General features: G+C 44.3%; 1 protein-coding gene across 1 annotated transcript in view; it reads right to left on the bottom strand.

Annotated features, from left to right (window-relative positions):
* LOC126251416 (mesoderm posterior protein 2-like) overlaps window positions 1–19,286 on the bottom strand; it is an 87,956-nt gene extending 68,670 nt beyond the window's left edge. The window contains exon 1 of the mRNA XM_049951829.1: window positions 19,110–19,286. Coding sequence (XP_049807786.1) covers window positions 19,110–19,286 — 177 coding nt within the window. The remainder of the gene's footprint in view (window positions 1–19,109) is intronic.
* Window positions 19,287–21,373: the final 2,087 nt, after the last annotated feature.

Raw genomic sequence — 21,373 nt, 5'->3', positions numbered from 1 at the left:
CTCTCTTTCAAATTCTGAAGGTGGCAGGGGTAAAATACAGGAAGCGAAAGGCTATTTACAATTTGTACAGAAACCAGATGGCAGTTGTAAGAGTCGAGGGGCATGAAATGGAAGCAGTGGTTGGGAAAGGAGTGAGACAGGGTTGTAGCCTCTCCCCGATGTTATTCAATCTGTATATTGAGCAAGCAGTAAAGGAAACAAAAGAAATTTCGGAGTAGGCATTAAAATTCATGGAGAAGAAGTAAAAACTTTGAGGTTCGCCGATGACATTGTAATTCTGTCAGAGACAACAAAAGACTTGGAAGAGCAGTTGAACGGAATGGACAGTGTCTTGAAAGGAGGATATAAGATGAACATCAACAAAAGCAAAACGAGGATAATTGAATGTAGTCAAATTAAATCGGGTGACGCTGAGGGAATTAGATTAGGAAATGAGACACTTAAAGTAGTAAAGGAGTTTTGCTATTTAGGGAGTAAAGTAACTGATGATGGTCGATGTAGAGAGGATATAAAATGTAGACTGGCAATGGCAAGGAAATCATTTCTGAAGAAGAGAAATTTGTTAACATCGAGTATAGATTTAAGTGTCAGGAAGTCGTTTCTGAAAGTATTTGTATGGAGTGTAGCCATGTATGGAAGTGAAACATGGACGATAACTAGTGTGGACAAGAAGAGAATAGAAGCTTTCGAAGTGTGGTGCTACAGAAGAATGCTGAAGATAAGGTGGGTAGATCACGTAACTAATGAGGAGGTATTGAATAGGATTGGGGAGAAGAGAAATTGTGGCACAACTTGACTAGAAGAAGGGATCGGTTGGTAGGACATATTCTGAGGCATCAAGGGATCACAAATTTAGCATTGGAGGGCAGCGTGGAGGGTAAAAATCTTAGAGGGAGACCAAGAGATGAACACACTAAGCAGATTCAGAAGGATGTAGGCTGCAGTACGTACTGGGAGAGGAAGAAGCTTGCACAGGATAGAGTAGCATGGAGAGCTGCATCAAACCAGTCTCAGGACTGAAGACAACAACAACAACAACAACAACAACAACAACAGGGGTTGCTAAGATTTTTCTTCTGGGGATTCAAAGGTGAAGGTGAGAATGTCCATTCTGCAGGAGATGTTTAGTCCCGTGACAGTTTATAGCCTACCGCTACGTTACGATAATGCGAGTCTCTCGGCCAGCTCGCGCTCTCGCAGTCTCGGGGCGGCACGTGTCCCATTCGACAACCCTCGTCTCAGCTCAGTTTCGTAGCGTGACGTCAGTCATCCCCACCTCAGCGCCTGTGCCAGCGGTAATGAGCCGCGGACTCAGCGAGAAGCGAGCGAGACTGAGCAGCGTTTTGACGTGCTCTAATACTAAGTACTAATACTTGTAAGAATTTAGCTGCCCATTGTAATTAGTTATAGCTGTAGCTCACAATCAATTAAATTACAATTAGCTGCAATTGATATTTAAAGGAAGTGGGTTCAGCTGTATAATTATTATTGTTGTTGAAATAAAAAAAAAACTAAGGCTTTCAGCTGTGAATGCAATTTGTCTAAGGAATTTTTAATTAGATATTGTCTTAACAGTCAAATCTCACAATTGTTGCTTATCGTAAACCTTATATGCAATTGGTTCCAAATGATGCATACATGATTTAAAAAAAAAAAACTGAGCAACTCCATCGACACCAAATCCTGCCTTTCCCTAAGTACCACGTTTCACGCCCTGTATTCCAGGCGTACCCTCGCCCAACGTTCTCCGCGCACCGCAGTACCGGCAGTTTGTCGGAACGGACGCCCAGACAGCGAACAGACGGCGAGGAGGCGGTCGGTGGCGTAACTTGGTGGCCGAGGGACGGCGGTGCGCACTGCGGCTGCACTGCGGCTGCGCTCCGCCGATCGCGCCCGCGGCCGATCGTCAGTCAGCTGCTGCCGTCGGCCGGAGAGGCCGCCGCCACAGGAATCGTTAGCGCCAGGATTTCACCCGCCCACTCACCGCCGGTCTTCCCCGTCTTTGTTCGGCGCCTGGGCATCGTTTCAGTTGACCCACGTGGTTTACCGCGTTCGGCTGCACTCGCTCGGAGTGAATGTTATATTAATATGTTGCCAGGTCTTAAATTTCGCCAGATAGTTCAAAAAATACGTTACAAAAAACGTGCACAGTTGGCCTCAGCTCTGCCAGGTACTTCCACAGCAAACATAAGAGAAAACAATTTAGCACTGAATTCTTTAAATACGAGAACTCAGTATTTAGATGAATAGCCTATGAAGAAACATACTTCTGTGTGAGAAAAAGCACCCAAAACTAAAACAGGATAAACCTACCCTCAAATAATAATTTGCTCGGAGAAATATGAACCACGGTATACTTGACACTTGAGTTTCAGAACTCAGACAGTATACGCGAAACAGGCATCAGTGTTCACTATGATTCCAGAGGGCATCAAAATTACTTTGTTCCTGCACGCTATTTTCGCGTGTTATTCACTGAATAGTTTTGCTGAAACGTTTTAGGGGTGGAAGAAGAGCTAGCACAGCATGAAGGACGTTTTACAGCCGTGAAACACTGCAGCATTTATTTCCTCCATAACTGTTCTGTGACAAACATACACATCATCATTATTATTTTTTAAAAATGGTTTGAATGAAATTTACAAAATTAATGAATCTTTTGGTTAAAAATAGACAAGACAAAGAATAACGACAGATTATTTCCCTGAGACGTTTGCAACAGCATATAGTACATTAATCACACAGAAACAGCCACACTTCTTTATAACCTCGTTTATAATGCGTAGGTATGGCATTGGAAGAATTTACAAGTTAAAATTCACCCATTACCCATGCAGATACTAACGAAATATGTCATATAAGGAAATATCGTACTGCCTTCATTAGGGATTTCTACTTTATGCCATTCTTATATTCTTTAATTTTCGTGAGTTACTATGAGGGCCTACATAAACAAAACGACTTTCACTTATTTCTATATAATGTTGATTTTAGACAACAGAGTTAGTCGACTGCATCCGTGGCTTTACTAGCTACATAACAGATTCAAGACCATTGTTTTCGCATTGTATGTTTGCTCTGCTGTTACCCTCAAATAAACGTATTATTAATAAGTGAATTAGTTAATGAAAATTTGTCCTTATTGCCCTTAAATAACATCACGTTATTTGTTTTGTTTTCTATTGCTGGCGATGCTATCAATTCTCTATAAATATTGTTATTTCTTTAATAATGCAAATTCATGTTATATTACCATCCAGAACAACTTAAATTTCTTATCATTACTGAATTTCATCACAGTGTAACATGTGTTGGACTGTGACGATAACAACTTTGTTGTAGCTTAGCTTCCAGTTTGCGGAACTGGGAGCTGGCGGCTGTTTAGGGGAGGGCCTTACACTATGGCGAGGCGTGGAGGGGGGGGGGGGGGGGTGAATGGGCGGGACTTGTTCCGGGTGAAATCCTAGCGCTAAGGGCACGTCGCCGCGACGCACATCTTCGACGTTCCGCGTCTCACAGTATCGTTCGAATGCTCAAATGTCGTCACGTGGTGTGCGATAAATCTGCACGAAACTTCCCTGCTGACGACGCTTCTGGCTGTAAAGTGACAACGTGTGCACCTCGCACGCGTCAAGTGACCCTCCAGAGCACGTGACGGGCCGAACACTGTACATGAGCGGCACTGCCGCACTCGCCACTGCAGACACAGTGCACTAGGTTAAGATGGACTCGGGATACAGAACCGCATCTACTTCCGTCATGCAGACACAGGACGTGGACAACAATATGAGAATACCACAAACATAGCAAATTACCGTGCCCTCCACGACGTACACGGCACACGCAAAATAATGCGAACAGTGGTAGTAATGGGATGGTTGTGTTTGACGGTCAACAACGCACGTGAGGCACGTGTGGCGCAGGACTGTGCGTCTCGAGTACGGTCTTGGCATCCGTCCAAATGTTTACGAGTAGCGCACGCTTCGTATTTGCATTCACAGGCTGAGGTAGACGTGCAATGAAAGACCCAACAGATTTCCAAAGAGGGCACATTGTGGGCGCCCGATTTGCTGGAGCATCAGTAATCGAGACAGCCAATTTATTGAATGTTTCAAGATTAAGTGTTTCAACAGTTATGACAACCTACACAAAACATGGGAAGACCTCATCGTGTGAACGTAATAGTGGGCGCAAATCAAAACTAAATGACAAAGATCGTCGTATGCTGACACGAATTGTGTCAAAACAATACAAAACTACGGCTGCTAAAGTGACTGCAGAGGTCAATAGCCATCTTCGAGACCCCGTATCTATCCACACTGTCGGCCAGCAACTGCACAAAGGGAATATTCGTGCACGAACAACTGCACTGAAACCATTAGAACATGGTGTCAGAAGCATAAATCCTGGACGGCAGATCAGTGGAAACACGTCATATGGTCCGACGAGTCAACATTTTCTTTATTTCCAACATCGGGCCGGGTTTACGTCTCGAGAGTGCTAGAATAAGCCTACAATAGTGACTGCTTGATTCCAATGGCTAAGCATGGGCGCGCAAGTTTCATGGTGTGGAGAGCCACATCGTGCTATTCTGCTGGTGTCATGTTTACTCCCGCTGGCCGTGTTACAGCCAATGATTATGTGAACATTTTAGGTCATCAGGTGCACCCCATTATTCCAATATAGTTCCCTAATACCGATACCATATTTCAGGACGACAATGTACCCATTCACACAGCCAGTACAGTACAATCGTGGTATGGGGAGCATGCAACTGAACTGCAGCGTCTTCTCTGGTCAGCACATTCCCCGGACTTGAAGACTGTCGAACCCTTGTGGGGGCGGTATTGGAGGGCAGACTCTGGAGCACGTTTCCGCCTCCGTCGTCACTACAGGAGTTAGAGGACGTCCTGATCAAAGAGTGGGTCCAACCCGCTATTAATAAACCATTCCCAAGTAGGTGCAGGTGTTCACATTATTTTGCCTATCCACTGTAGGAAAACCGTTGGCATTCGTAACATCTTCCAGTCGTCTCGGAATGGCTGAATACAGAAACTTTATAGCATTCTTCGTGAAAAATAGGGGACGGAGGTGGATCGCGATCCGTGCATTGTCGACTGATATGACCCCGTCCTGTGTCAGTGCTATCTTGCACTTAATCTTATTTCTCAGTGGTCAATACATATTTATTCCATTAATTTGCTGCTTGTCTGTGACTTGTTTCTAGCCTTCCCGCTATCCCTAATTACATAAATTATTTAATAACAGAAATACCTGTCGTAAGTTAGAATTCCGACTCCTCGACAGTCAACGGAGAGAAGATCACCAGATAAGAATGCTTTTAGCAGCTAATTCAGAACTGGTATCACAGCAGACAGTTAATTGAGTTAACTACTTCTCATCATCTCGTGTAACGAGCCCTGCAGACCACTCGTCCAAAGTGCTAAAGCAAAGGTAAGTTCGAGTGCATGCGAAAAAATGAGACGCTCAAAACGAACAGAACCGCGGACACGGCACGACTGTTGCACGAGTCTCAGATACACGGACAGGTAGCTCGCGTGCTCCCTCCTACCTCTTCGAGCAGCAGCAACATCCACCAAGTGGCGCACGGAAAGTTACCCGTCCGTAAACCCACCTCTGGTGTCGTAAGTTGGGCAATATTGGCAACTGAGGCTGTATCATCGACGGCTGCAAGCCTGCGTACAAGCTGCTGTGATTTTTCACGGCACGGCGGTAGTACTAGCTGCTCAGAAGAAGTGCCCTTCTCGGCTGTGTAGGGGTGGACGGATGCAGCTCGACGCTCGTTCTTGTGCTCCTGACAGTGCGGCGTCAAGGCGTCCTCTCGGCGGACGCGAAAACGTTCGTGAACGAGGAGCCAGTGACGTCACAGCGCGAAATTCCGTAGCTCACCACAGTGCGAAGTGTTAAAGGGAGAGACTGACGTGGCACACGTATGCCTCGTAGAGACGGAAGTGGTCACTGAGACGTGGTGTCAGGTTTACGTACACACCGTACTGTACGTGTTAAACTCGGTATTTTGTGTGTTTTTTTTTTTTTTTTTTTTTTTTTTTTTACGGAGTACATCTACATCCATACTCCCCAAGCCACCTGACGGTGTGCGGCGGAGGGTACCTTGGGTACCTCTATCGGTTCTCCCTTCTATTCCAGTCTCGTATTGTTCGTGGAAAGAAGGATTGTCGGTATGCTCCTGGGTGGGCTCTAATCTCTCTGATTTTATCCTCATGGTATCTTCGCGAGATATACGTAGGAGGGAGCAATATACAGCTTGACTCTTCGGTGAAGGTATGTTCTCGAAACTTCAACAAAAGCCCGTACCGAGCTACTGAGCGTCTCTCCTGTAGAGTCTTCCACTGGAGTTTATCTATCATCTCCGTAACGCTTTCGCGATTACTAAATGATCCCGTAACGAAGCGCGCTGATCTCCGTTGGATCCTCTCTATCCCCTCTATCAACCCTATCTGGCACGGATCCCACACTGCTGAGCAGTATTCAAGCAGCGGGCGACCAAGCGTACTGTAACCTACTTCCTTTGTTTTCGGATTGCATTTCCTTAGGATTCTTCCAATGAATCTCAGTCTGGCATCTGCTTTACCGACGACCAACTTTATATGATCATTCCATTTTAAATCGCTCCTAACGCGTACTCCCAGATAATTTATGGAATTAACTGCTTCCAGTTGCTGACCTGCTATATTGTAGCTAAATGATAGGGGATCTTTCTTTCTATGTATTCACAGTACATTACACTTGTCTACATTGAGATTCAACTGCCATTCACTGCACCATGCGTCAATTCGCTGCAGATTCTCCTGAATTTGAGTATAATTTTCCATTGTTACAACCTCTCGACATACCACAGCATCATCCGCAAAAAGCCTCAGTGAACCTCCGTTGTTATCTACAAGGTCATTTATGTATATTGTGAATAGCAACTGTCCTACGACACTCCCCTGCGGCACACCTGAAATCACTCTTACTTAGGAAGACTTCTCTCCACTCAGAATGACATGCTGCGTTCTGTTATCTAGGAACTCTTCAATCCAATCACACATTTGGTCTGATAGTCCATATGCTCTTACTTTGTTCATTAAACGACTGTGGGGAACTGTATCGAACGCCTTGCGGAAGTCAAGAAACACGGCATCTACTTGGGAACCCGTGTCTATGGCCCTCTGAGTCTCGTGGACGAATAGCGCGAGCTGGGTTTCACACGACCGTCTTTTTCGAAACCCATGCTGATTCCTACAGAGTAGATTTCTAGTCTCCAGGAAAGTCATTATACTCGAACATAATACGTGTTCCAAAATTCTACAACTGATCGACGTTAGAGATATAGGTCTGTAGGTCCGCACATCTGTTCGACGTCCCTTCTTGAAAACTGGGATGACCTGTGCCCTTTTCCAATCCTTTGGAACGCTACGTTCTTCTAGAGACCTACGGCACACCGCTGCAAGAAGGGGGGCAAGTTCCTTCGTGTACTCTGTGTAAAATCGAACTGGTATCCCATCAGGTCCAGCGGCCTTTCCTCTTTTGAGCGATTTTAATTGTTTCTCTATCCCTCCGTCGTCTATTTCGATATTTACCATTTCGTCATCTGTGCAACAATCTATAGAAGGAACTACAATGCAGCCTTTCTCTGTGAGACAGCTTTGGAAAAAGACATTTAGTATTTCGGCCTTTAGTCTACCATCCACTGTTTCAGTACCATTTTGGTCACAGTGTGTCTGGACATTTTGTTTTGATCCACCTACCGCTTTGACATAAGACCAAAATTTCTTAGGATTTTATGCCAAGTCAGTACATAGAACTTTACTTTCGAATTCATTGAACGCGTCTCGAATAGCCCTCCTCACACTACATTTCGCTACGCGTAATTTTTGTTTGTCTGCAAGGCTTTGGCTATATTTATGTTTGCTGTGAAGTTCCCTTTGCTTCCGCAGCAGTTTTCTAACTCGGTTGTTGTACAACGGTGGCTCTTTTCCATCTCTGACGATCTTGCTTGGCAAAATATACAAATATACGCTGTTTCAAAGCATCGGCACATCGAGGATGTCTCGAAGACGATTAGTTGTAATAAAATAACGCGAAACTACCTGTCGGTAGTTAAAGACTCTTCATATGTGATGCTCTTAGTGCCATAACTTGTGTGGTGTAGAAGTTTATCATTTCAGTAACGATCAATCAAAAGCGCATCTCTTTTTTGCACAGTTGTGGTTAAATATCAAATAATGTCATCTGTAGTTACAGCCCTTAGACATTATTACAAACTGTATAGCATGTAATATAGTTGCGTCATATTAAAACCATAGCATTCTCGACAGCGTCGAGACAGCTCTGAAAGAGAAAGTAGCAGGTTCGCCCCTGACTACTTACATTTTTTCACAAATATTTGTCGTAAGTTCCTATGGGACCAAACTGCTGAGGTCATCGGTCCCTAGACTTACAAATTACTTAAACTAACTTACGCTAAGGACAACACACACACACACACACACACACACACACACACACATACATGCCCGAGGTAGGACTCTAACCTCCGACAGGGGGAGCTGCGAGAACTGTGGCAAGGTGCCTCAGACCTCGCGGCTGCATTTTTTCAACCTACCTTTTTATTAGATTCTGGAATTTAATTATTAATTTAATAGAACACTCGATGTTACTTATAATGCGTCCGCTGCAATTCTTGTAGCATAGGCCAACAACTGAAACGTTGCTTCAGTGACCAGAAATTTTAGCGTTACTGCCAGTCTGTCAGGAAGTAAACACAAATTACACACTGGAAGTTTTTGATATTATGAACCTTTGTGTGCAAAATATATACCTATCTCTCAGTTTGACGGACTGCGTCATGTTTGCATCTGCCGGTTAATACCTTTTTCCGTGATGGTAAGTAGCTTAGAACAAACCTCCCGCTCCATTCGTACGGAATTACGAAACGGGTCTCGATCTCGAAATTTACGTGATAAAGTGCGTCAGTCCGTCCGCCTCGGTAGCTGCAGGATCGCCGTGGCACGTTGCAAACCAAAGGGGTCCGTGTTCGATCCCTGGCCAGGTCGGAGATTTTCTTCTCTGACGGCTGCTGTTGTCCTGTTGCTACGTTCGTATCCTCAGAAATGACATTACACTGTCGAGATGACTGTTTGGCACTTCCCGGAATCCAATAAATGGAAAAAAGTAAAGACTGATGGTAGTTAATATACCATCGAAAAGAGGCGTATTATGCACGCATAAACTGACGTCAGACACTATATTTTAACTGTTGTTGTTGTTGTTGTTGTTGTTGTTGTTGTGGTCTTCAGTCCTGAGACTGGTTTGATGCGGCTTTCCATGCTACTCTATCCTGTGCAAGCTTCTTCATCTCCTAGTATCTACTGCAGCCTACATCCTTCTGAATCTGTTTAGTGAATTCATCTCTTGGTCTCCCTCTACGATTTTTACCCTCCACGCTGCCCTCCAATACTAAATTGGTGATCCTTGATGCCTCAGAACATGTCCTACCAACCGATCCCTTCTTCTAGTCAAGTTGTGCCACAAACTCCTCTTCTCCCCAATTCTGTTCAGTACCTCCTCATTAGTTATGTGATCTACCCATCTAATTTTCAGCATTCTTCTGTAGCATCACATTTCGAAAGCTTCTATTCTCTTCTTGTCCAGACTATTTATCGTCCACGTTTCACATCCATACATGGCTACACTCCATACAAATACTTTCAGAAACGACTTCCTGACACTTAAATCTATACTCGATGTTAAAAAATTTCTCTTCTTCAGAAACGCTTTCCTTGCCATTGCCAGTCTACATTTTATATCCTCCCTACTTCGACCATCATCAGTTATTTTGCTCCCCAAATAGCAAAACTCCTTTACTACTTTAAGTGTCTCATTTCCTAATCCAATACCCTCAACATCACCCGACTTAATTCGACTACATTCCATTATCCTCGTTTTGCTTTTGTTGATGTGCATCTTATATCCTCCCTTCAAGACACTGTCCATTCCGTTCAACTGCTCTTCCAAGTCCTTTGCTGTCTCTGACAGAATTACAATGTCATCAGCGAACCTCAATGTTTTTATTTCTTCACTATGGATTTTAATACCTACTCCGAATTTTTCTTTTGTTTCCTTTACTGCTTGCTCAATATACAGATTGAATAACATCGGGGAGAGGCTACAACCCTGTCTTACTCCCTTCCCAACCACTGCTTCCCTTTCATGTCCCTCGACTCTTATAACTGCCATCTGGTTTCTGTACAAATTGTAAATAGCCTTTCGCTCCCTGTATTTTACCCCTGCCACCTTTAGAATTTGAAAGAGAGTATTCCAGTCAACATTGTCAAAAGCTTTCTCTAAGTCTACAAATGCTAGAAACGTAGGTTTGCCTTTCCTTAATCTTTCTTCTAAGATAAGTCATAGGGTCAGTATTGCCTCACGTGTTCCAGTATTTCTACGGAATCCAAACTGATCTTCCCCAAGGTCGGCTTCTACTAGTTTTTCCATTCGTCTGTAAAGAATTCGTGTTAGTATTTTGCAGCTGTGGCTTATTAAACTGATTGTTCGGTAATTCTCACATCTGTCAACGCCTGCTTTCTTTGCGATTGGAATTATTATATTCTTCTTGAAGTCTGAGGGTATTTCGCCTGTTTCATACATCTTGCTCACCAGATGGTAGAGTTTTGTCAGGACTGGCTCTCCCAAGGCCGTCAGTAGTTCTAATGGAATGTTGTCTACTCCCGGGGCCTTGTTTCGACTCAGGTCTTTCACTGCTCTGTCAAACTCTTCACGCAGTATTGTATCTCCCATTTCATCTTCATCTACATCCTCTTCCATTTCCATAATATTGTCTTCAAGTACATCGCCCTTGTATAGACCCTCTATATACTCCTTCCACCCTTCTGCTTTTCCTTCTTTGCTTAGAACTGGGTTTCCATCTGAGCTCTTGATATTCATACAAGTGGCTCTCTTTTCTCCAAAGGTCTCTTTAATTTTCCTGTAGGCAGTATCTATCTTACCCCTAGTGAGACAAGCCTCTACATCCTTACATTTGTCCTCTAGCCATCCCTGCTTAGCCATTTTGCACTTCCTGTTGATCTCATTTTTGAGACGTTTGTATTCCTTTTTGCCTGCTTCATTTACTGCATTTTTGTATTTTCTCCTTTCATCAATTAAATTCAATATCTCTTCTGTTACCCAAGAATTTCTACTAGCCCTCGTCTTTTTACCTACTTGATCCTATGCTGCCTTCACTATTTCATCCCTCAAAGCTACCCATTCTTCTTCTACTGTATATCTTTCCCCCATAGCTGTCAATTGTTCCCTTATGCTCTCCCTGAAACTCTGTACAACCTCTGGTTCTTTCAGTTTATCCAGGTTCCATCTCCCGCAATTCCCATCTTTTTGCAGTGTCTTTAGTTTTAATCTACATTTCATAACCAATAGATTGTGGTCGGAGTCCACATCTGCCCCTGGAGATATCTTACAATTTAAAACCTGGTTCCTAAATCTCTGTCTTACCATTACATAATCTATCTGAAACCTTCTAGTATCTCCAGGGTTCTTCCATGTATACAACCTTCTTTCGTGATTCTTGAACCAAGTGTTAGCTATGCTCTGTGCAAAATTGTCCCAGGCTGCTTCCTCTTTCATTTCTTAGCCCTAATCCATATTCCCCTACTACGTTTCCTTCTCTTCCTTTTCCTACTCTCGAGTTCCAGTCACCCGTGACTATTAAATTTTCGTCTCCCTTCACTACCTGAATAATTTCTTTTATCTCATCATACATTTCATCAATTTCTTCATCATCTGCAGAGCTAGTTGGCATATAAACTTGTACTACTGTAGTTTCGTGTCTATCTTGGCCACAATAATGCGTTCACTATGCTGTTTGTAGTAGCTTACCCGCACTCCTATTTGTTTATTCATGATTAAACCCACTCCTGCATAACCCCTATTTGATTTTGTATTTATAACCCTGCATTCACCTGGCCAAAAGTCATGTTCCTCCTGCCACCGAACTTCACTAATTCCCACTGTATCTAACTTTAACCTATCTATTACCTTTTTAAATTTTCTAACCTACCTGCCCGATTAAGGGATCTGACATTCCACTCTCCGATCCGTAGAACGCCAGTTTTCTTTCTCCTGATAACGACGTCCTCTTGAGTAGTCCCCGCCCGGAGATCCGAATGGGGGACTATTTTACCTCCGGAAATTTTACCGAAGAGGACGCCATCATCATTTAATCATACAGTAAAGCTGCATGCCCACGGGAAAAATTACGGCTGTAGTTTCCCCTTGCTTTCAGCCGTTCGCAGTACCAGCACAGCAAGGCCGTTTTGGTTAGTGTTACAAGACTGTTGCCCTGCAACTACTAAAAAGGCTGCTGCCCCTCTTCAAGAACCACACGTTTGTCTGGCCTCTCAACAGATACCCCTCCGTTGTGGTTGCACCTACGGTACGCCTATCGATATCGTTGAGGCACGCAAGCCTCCCCACCAACGGCAAGGTCCATGGTTGATGGGGGGATATTTTAACTTTATTCAATTTAAAACCAAAAATGTGATGGACATTCAGCTTAGTTGACGAATAACCTCTATTGAACTTCGCGTCATGTAGGAAGGCGTTCTGTGCATCCCCCACCATTAACTACTAGTAGTCAAAAATATTCACTCTCTCCTTGCGCCTAGTGGTGAATTACAAACTAGACTGCGAGTTGCCAATTTCGGGACAACGCAGTTTCATTCACAGAGCGACCGAATTATTCATTTAGATGTCGATGTTAGTTTCTTGTAGCAGTTGAGCTGTGAACGTTTTTCTGTAAACGTTTTGGTCTGATTTCCAAATGAATGTCAGGTGACAGCAAGAAACGTGAATTTCCTCACAAGCCACTTTAATTAAATTGCGTATCTGTAGAGTAAAGTTTTAGTTGTGTGACTGGATTCGTGATTTCTGTCAGAAAGGTCACAGTAATCAAGGAAAAATCATCGAGTAAAGCAGAACTGATGTCTGGCGCTTGCAAGGACGTGTTGTAGGCCTTCTGCCGTTCCTGACCTAATAAACGATTTGGGAGACAGTCTCAGCAGCCCTCTTAGATTGTTCGCAGATGATGTTGTCGTTCACCGTCTTACAAAGACATCAGATGGTTAACACAAATAACAAAACGATTTACACAAGCTATCTGTGTCGTGAGGAAAGTGTCAATTGACTCTAAATAATGAAAAGTCTGACGTCTACCACATGATAACGAAAAGAAATCTGCTAAATTTCGGTTTACAAGACAAAACACACAAATCTAAAGCTGTACATTCGACTAAATACTTATGAATAACAATTACGAATAACTTAAATTGCGACACTCACGTGGATAACACTTAGAAAGTGCAACAGATCTACTAAAGATACTACATCACATTTCCCGCCCTCTTCCGGAGTATTGCTGTCCAGTATGGGATCCACAGCATATAGGATTCATTTAAAAAGTTCAAAGAAGGGCAGTCCGTTTTTTTATTATCGTGAAATAGGGGAGAGACTGCCACGTATATGATACGCGATTTGTTGTGGTAATCATCACAACGAAGGAGTTTTTCATTGTGGCAGGATCTTCTCATGAACTTTCAGTCGCCAATTATCCCGTCAGAGTGTGAAAATACTTTGTTGGCGCCAGCCTACATAGGGAAGAGTGATCATCATAATAAAATAAGGGAAATCTGAGTTCGCGCGGAAAGATTGAAGTGTTCGCGTTTCCCGCGCGCTGTTCGAGAGTGGAATAGTAGAGAAAAAGCTTGAAGGTGGTTCGATGCACCCTCCGCCAGCCACCTAATTGTGCATTTCAGAGTAATCACGTAGATGTAGATGCTTCACAAGTAGTCGAGGCGGTTTATGTCCCGCATTTATAGCTTTTCAAAGGAGAATCTGAAAGCGAGACTTCTATTTTTGACGTTTTGAAGACTCAAGAACGAACTGCAGAAGCACGTATCGGCAAGAGAACTCTACAGAGAATAGTAAACAAAAGTGTCGGAGCTGTAGAAACTTCCAGAAAATTTGTTTTCGTGTCGCCTGAAAAGTACCAAAATCGAAAGAAAATTGTATCACAAATAGATGGTTTTGACAACGATAAAGTTCCCATAGGAAAAGGTTCTCGAATGCTTATTCTGCATGCTGTCTCTTCTTCTGAGTTGTTTCATGAGAGTAAAGTTGTGTTTAGGTGTGAGGTAAACGGTAGTGCCTATCATTCGGAAATGGAAGTTGTCACTTTCATGAAGTGGTTCACTGAACAATTCTTGCCATACCTTGCTTCAAAGTCGGCCATTGTAATTACCGCGTCGCTTACCATTCAGCTGTTACAGAGAAAAGACCAAGTACGAGACCAGGAAAGGGGATATTGTGCTTTGGCTCAAAAATAAAAATATCCCGGACAATGTGTGCCAGACTCATGCTGAACTCCTATAGCTCGTTAATTTATAGGTCAGGCGACAGAATGTATAAAACTTGACTTTCTTGCATGTGAATGTGATCACACAGTTTTGCGATGGAATTAAAAAAACAGGCACTTAAACGGTTGTGCACGGAACAATAGGCAGCATCCTCCTTCAGCGTGGGCTCGCTGAGAAGTTTCAGAAACAAGACTCTGACAGGGAAGTGAACCCATCGTCCTAAATTTACAATGAGATGGTTCAGATATGGACTCAGATAGCAGATGTTATTACGGTGTAGACGTTGAAAGAAAGTAATAATCTTTGTTGGTTTTAAAGACGCACGGTTCAAAAATGCTTTTGCCAACATACTTCGTAGCTTTTATTGATTAGGAATATAATGCCTATGAAGTATTCAGACAATGATATTCAACACTTCGCCCAAGGAGAAGTTAAGCTTTTTCCAGAGTGTTTTATGCTGTAATTACTCGCGAGAATACGGCCGGATAAATTCGTCAAAAACTCCAATATTTCGACAAGTAAACCCTTGTCGTTTTCAAGGCACGAATTGGAAAATGCCGTAAAATAAAAGGGAGGGTTACCTGTCAAGATATCGGTGGTTTTCGACATTATCAGTCAGCATTCCGCCGAGTTATTCACAGGTGATGCATAATGGCTTGCTTGTTTATTGGATCATAAATGGGTTTTCCCACTTTAATGTCGCACGAATTAGTTTAAACTCATAATGCCTGTTGACCCCGAAAAATATGACACACTGACAATTTTTACGATAGTATTTTCAGTTAGTCTTTCTTCCCAGTAATTCTTTTTTACGCGTACTAATTTACATTGAACTACAGTGAAACACCCGCTCATAAGCGTATTATACACATTTTAAAAAATTGTATGGAGTGGAAACAGTTGTCATACAAATATAATTTCGGTTTTAGTTTTAAGTTTATTTTGTTGTGTATTACATTTTTACTTACACTACTGGCCATTAAAATTGCTACACCAAGAAGAAATGCAGGTGATAAACGGGTATTCGTTGGACAAATATATTTTACTAGAACTGACATGTGATTACATTTTCACGCAATTTGGGTACATAGATCGTGACAAATCAGTACCCAGAAGAACCACCTCTGGCCGTAATAACGGCCTTGATACGCCTGGGCATTGAGTCAATCAGAGCTTGGATGGAGCGTACAGGTACAGCTGCCCATGCAGCTTCAACACGATACCGCAGTTGATCAAGAGTAGTGACTGGCGTATTGTGACGAACCAGTTGCTCGGCCACCATTGACCAGACGTTTTCATTTGGTGAGAGATCTGGAGAATGTGCTGGCCAGGGCAGCAATCGAACATTTTCTGTATCCAGAAAAGCCCGTACAGGACCTGCAACGTGCGGTCGTGCATTATCCTGCTGAAATGTAGGGTTTCGCAGGGATCGAATGAAGGATAGAGCCACGGGTCGTAACACATCTGAAATTTAACGTCCACTGTTCAAAGTGCCGTCAATGCGAACAAGAGGTGACCGAGACGTGTAACCAATGGCACCTCGTACCATCACGACGGGTGATACGCCAGTATGGCGATGACGAATACACGCTTCCAATGTGCGTTCACCGCGATGTCGCCAAACACGGATGCGACCATCATGATGCTGTAAACATAACCTGGATTCATCCGAGAAAATGACGTTTTGCCAGTCGTGCACCCAGGTTCGTCGTTGAGTACACCATCGCAGGCGCTCCTGTCTGTGATGCAGCGTCAAGGGTAACCGCAACCATGGTCTCCGAGCTGATAGTCCATGCTGCTGCAAACGTCGTCGAACTGTTCGTGCAGATGGTTGTTGTCCTGCAAGCGTCCCCATCTGTTGACTCAGGGATCGAGACATGGCTGCACGATCCGTTACAGCCATGCACATAAGATGCCTGTCATCTCGACTGCTAGTGATACGAGCCCGTTGGGATTCAGCACGGCGTTCCGTATTACCCTCCTGAACCCACTGATTCCATATTCTGGTAACAGTCATTGGATCTCGACCAACGCGAGCAGCAGTGCCGCGATACGATAAACCGCAATCGCGATAGGCTACAATCCGACCTTTATCAAAGTCGGAAACGTGATGGTATCCATTTCTCCTCCTTACACGAGGCACCACAACAACGTTTCACCAGGCAACGCCGGTCAACTGCTGTTTGTGTATGAGAAATCGGTTGGAAACTTTCCTCATGTCAGAACGTTGTAGGTGTCGGCACTTCCGCCAGCCTTGTGTGCATGCTCTGAAAAGCTAATCTTTCGCATATCACAGCATCTTCTTCCTGTCGGTTAAATTTGGCGTGTAGCACGTCATCTTTGTGGTGTAGCAATTTTAATGGCCAGTAGTGTACATTGTCCAAATCGCAATAAGTGGCAATAATTGCAACAATTTTCGATTACCATGTCGTTAGTCAATAGTCATTTTGAGAAAATTTTTACTAGACGTCTTCACAAAGCCGCTTCAGCTGTTCTCGCATTCCGATGTAGAAAGAAAGGATAGTCGCTGCGGAGCACTGGAGACGACGTCAACACGCGAAGCGAGGTTTCTCTCATGTAGACGACTGGTAGAAATCTGTTTTAAATATTATTCACTCGTAGATTTGAAAGCAGAATACGATGTACTGGCAGCAAACGAATCTGACTGTTGTCCGTAGCAACACAGTTCGGCAACACGGACTTCTGTTTGCCCACATTCTGCCGCCACGCATGGGCTGACCTCATCCCCTCCACGCTTCCCTATCGCTCCGCCTGTATAAGCGGAAGCGACGTCCCACGTGGCGCGGGCTATAGTACATCTCTAACATTGTTGTGCACCATACGTAGTGTTCTTCTACCAGCAAATCCCTGGTAAATTCATCGACGAATTAAGAATCTGCTCGGCGATTTCATACATCTATCTTGGACGATCGCTGACAGTGTTAATGCGACTACCAGGTGATCAAAAAGTATAAATTTTCAAACTTAATAAACCACGGAATAATGTAGATAGAGAGGTAAAAATTGACACACATGCTTGGAATGACATGGAGTTTTATTAAAACAAAAAAAGGAAACTTTACAAAATGTCCGACAGATGGCGCTGGGCAGCAAAACGTCAGTGACAACGCATGACAATCGTGTGTAAATAGAGCTGTAATGAGAGAGAGAATCAGATGCGCCAGCAGTCGCAGCATGATGACGTTACCTGAAAAGGCGCTTTTAGTGAAGCTTTATTATCATAATGGGGAATGTGCTAGTTCCTATCGCCATAGGAAGGGGATTCGAACGGGTAAAGGTCCGTTGACAAATGCAGCTGTGGCGAGAATGATTTCGAAGTTCGAAGCCACGGGTTGTTCAGACGATAGACCCCGTAGTGGCCGACCGAGCACAAGGCGTAATGGTGCTGAGACAGTTCAGGATGAAATGGAGACTGTAGCGGGTTGGTCTATGCACGGGAAAGTCAGCGCTCGTGCAGTCGCACGTCGCACCGGCATTCCATACACTACTGTTTGGTTGGCACTTAGGCGTACCCTCCGATGCTATCCGTACAAAATCCATCGGCATCATGAACTGTTACCTCGCAATTTAGAGAAGCGGAGGGTTTTTGCGGTGTGCGCGTTTCAAAAGAAGGCGGAAGATAACGATTGGTTGAGTAACGTGTTGTGGACCGACGAAGCTTATTTCACGCTCCGAGGGTCTGTCAACGCCCACAACTGCAGAATTTGGGGTACCGAAAATCCTAGAACTGTCGTGGAAACTCCACTGCACGACGAGAAAGTCACGGTATGGGTTGGATTTACCACATCTACCGTTATCGGGCCTTTTTTCTTCGAGGAAATGGGTGATTCTGGTTTTGTAACTGCTACCGTGACGGGTGGGAGGTACGCCGATATGTTACAGAATCGCATCATCCGCAGCCTGGCTGATAAACACCTGCTGGAACGTACGATGTTTATGCAGGATGGCGCTCCACCCCATATTGCTAGACGCATGAAAGATCTCTTGCGCGCGTCGTTTGGTGGTGATCGTGTGCTCAGCCGCCACTTTCGTCATGCTTGTCCTCCCAGGTCCCCAGACCTCAGTCCGTGCGATTATTGGCTTTGGGGTTACCTGAAGTCACAAGTGTATCGTGATCGACCGACATCTCTAGGGATGCTGAAAGACAACATCCGACACCAATGCCTCACCATAACTCCGGACGTGCTTTACAGTGTTGTTCACAACATTATTCCTCGACTACAGCTATTGTTGAGGAACGATGGTGGACATATTGAGCACTTCCTGTAAAGAACATCATCTTTGCTTTGTCTCAGTTTGTTATGCTAATTATTGCTATTCAGATGAAGCGGCATCTGTCGGACATTTTTTGAACTTTTGTATTTTTTTGGCCCTAATAAAACCCCACCTCACTCCAAGCATGTGTGTCAATTTGTACCTCTCTATTTACATTATCCCGTGATCTATTCAGTTTTCAAATTTATACTGACTTTTTGATCACCCGTGTTTTCGTTAACAAACTGTGCGATTACTGCGGCAGGTGCAGCCGACAACTGCCGCTGCAAATGGTGGGATCAAGAACCGCGAAGAGGCGCACGCCGCGTTCCGTGAGACGCAGCGGGCCGCGTGTGTGGGGAGCGAGCAGTGAGTACTCACGAGGTTGAGCGGGTGCTGGGCGGAGGGCGGCGCCGGTTCGTCGGTGAGGATGGCGCGCAGGTGCGCGATGTAGGAGGCGGCCAGCCGCAGCGTGTCCAGCTTGCTGAGCTTCGTGTCGGCCGGCACCCACGGCAGCGTCGTCTTCAGCCGGCAGAAGGCGCGCGCCAGCACGCGCATGCGCGCACGCTCGCGCGCGTTAGCCGCGTGCCGCTGCTCGGGCCGCGCGCAGCAGCCGGACTCGTCGTCCGCCAGCGCCGCCGCCGCCGCAGCCGCCCCCGCCGCCCCCGCGCCGGCGTCCGCGCCGCGGCCTCCGCCCCCGCCGGCTGGTCTGCGCCGGCGTGGCATCTCAGCTCCTAGGCAAAGCATGCCGTCGTTGCAACCCTTTTCAACATTTATTTTGACGAAATCGTTGACGAATGGCTCATGAAATGCAGTGAGAAGTGATACGTTGATTTCAAGACCCTGCAATTCCCTGGTGTTGTTGTTGTTGTGGTCTTCAGTGCTGAGAGTGGTTTGATGCAGCTCCCCATGCTACTCCATCCTGTGCAAGCTTCTTCATCTCCCAGTACTTACTGCAGCCTACATCCTTCTAAGTCTCCTTAGTGTATGCATCTCTTGGTCTCCCTCCACGATTTTTACCCTCCACGCTGCCCTCCAGTATTAAATTGGTGATCACTTGATGCATCAAAACATGTCCTACCAACCGATCCCTTCTTCTAGTCAAGTTGTGCCACCAACTCCTCTTCTCCCCAATCCTATTCAATACCTCCTCATTAGTTACGTGATCTACCCACCTTATCTTCAGCATTCTTCTGTAGCACCACATTTCGAAAGCTTCTATTCTCTTCTTGTCCATACTAGTTATCGTCCATGTTTCACTTCCATACATGGCTTCACTCCATACAAATACTTTCAGAAACGACTTCCTGACACTTAAATCTATACTCGATGATAACAAATTTATCTTCTTCAGAAACGCTTTCCTTGCCATTGCCAGTCTACATTTTATATGCTCTCTTCTTCGACCATCATCAGTTATTGTGCTCTCCAAATAGCAAAACTCCTTTACTACTTTAAGTGTCTCATTTCCTAATCTAATTCCTTCAGCATCACCCGACTTAATTCGACTACACTCGATTATCCTCGTTTTGCTTTTGTTGATGTTCATCTTATACCCTCCTTTCAAAACACTGTCCATTCCGTTCAACTACTCTTCCAAGTCCTTTGCTGTCTCTAACAGGATTACAACGTCATCGGCGAACCTCAAAGTTTATATTTCTTCTCCATGGATTTTAATTCCTACTCCAAACTTTTCTTTTGTTTCCTTTACTGCTTGCTCAATATACAGATTGAATAGCATCGGTGAGAGGCTACAACCCTGTCTCACCCCTTCCCAACCACTGCTTCCCTTTCATGTCCTAGTGATCAGCTTATAATAGGAGAACCCTGAAGAAAAATTTCATTTAGGGCACTTGAAGGATTGGAACATATACAAAGCAAAACTCTTATGTAAAAAACTAAACTCCGGCCGAACAGGCCAAGAAGGCCCGACAGTACCGAACAAATAAGGGATTTTAAATATCTAGAGTCCACTTTCGAACTTCCCAGTTCATATAACGTAATACAGTCCATATTTAGACACTTCTCTGAGCCAGTTACAACTATAACCGAAAAATACGGACTTAACTTCAAACACCACGTCCAATTTATAATTAATAATAGATAACTGAAGTTGTAGTATTATCTAACCCAACAGGAAAAAGAAATTACACAATTTATTCCCTAATTGCGTATATCTTGACATCAGTTGCATTAAGTAGATATACCGGGTTATCAAAAAGTCAGTATAAATTTGAAAATAAACCACGGAATAATATAGATAGAGAGGTAAAAATTGACACACATGCTTGGAATGACATAGGGTTGTATTAGAAGAAAAAAAAAGAAAACACAGTATTGCTAGACGCGTGAAAGATCTCTTGCGCTCGTCGTTTGGTGATGATCGTGTGCTCAGCCGCCACTTTCGTCATGCTTGTCCTCCCAGGTCCCCAGACCTCAGTCCGTGCGATTATTGGCTTTGGGGTTACCTGAAGTCACAAGTGTATCGTGATCGACCGACATCTCTAGGGATGCTGAAAGACAACATCCGACCCCAATGCCTCACCATAACTCTGGACATGCTTTACAGTGCTGTTCACAACATTATTTCTCGACTACAGCTATTGTTGAGAAATGATGGTGGACATATTGAGCATTTGCTGTAA

Source organism: Schistocerca nitens, chromosome 4 (genome assembly GCF_023898315.1).
Source record: "Schistocerca nitens isolate TAMUIC-IGC-003100 chromosome 4, iqSchNite1.1, whole genome shotgun sequence".
Lineage (NCBI taxonomy): Eukaryota > Metazoa > Arthropoda > Insecta > Orthoptera > Acrididae > Schistocerca > Schistocerca nitens.
Note: the sequence above shows the minus strand (reverse complement) of the source record. Positions and strands in the feature narration are given on the sequence as shown.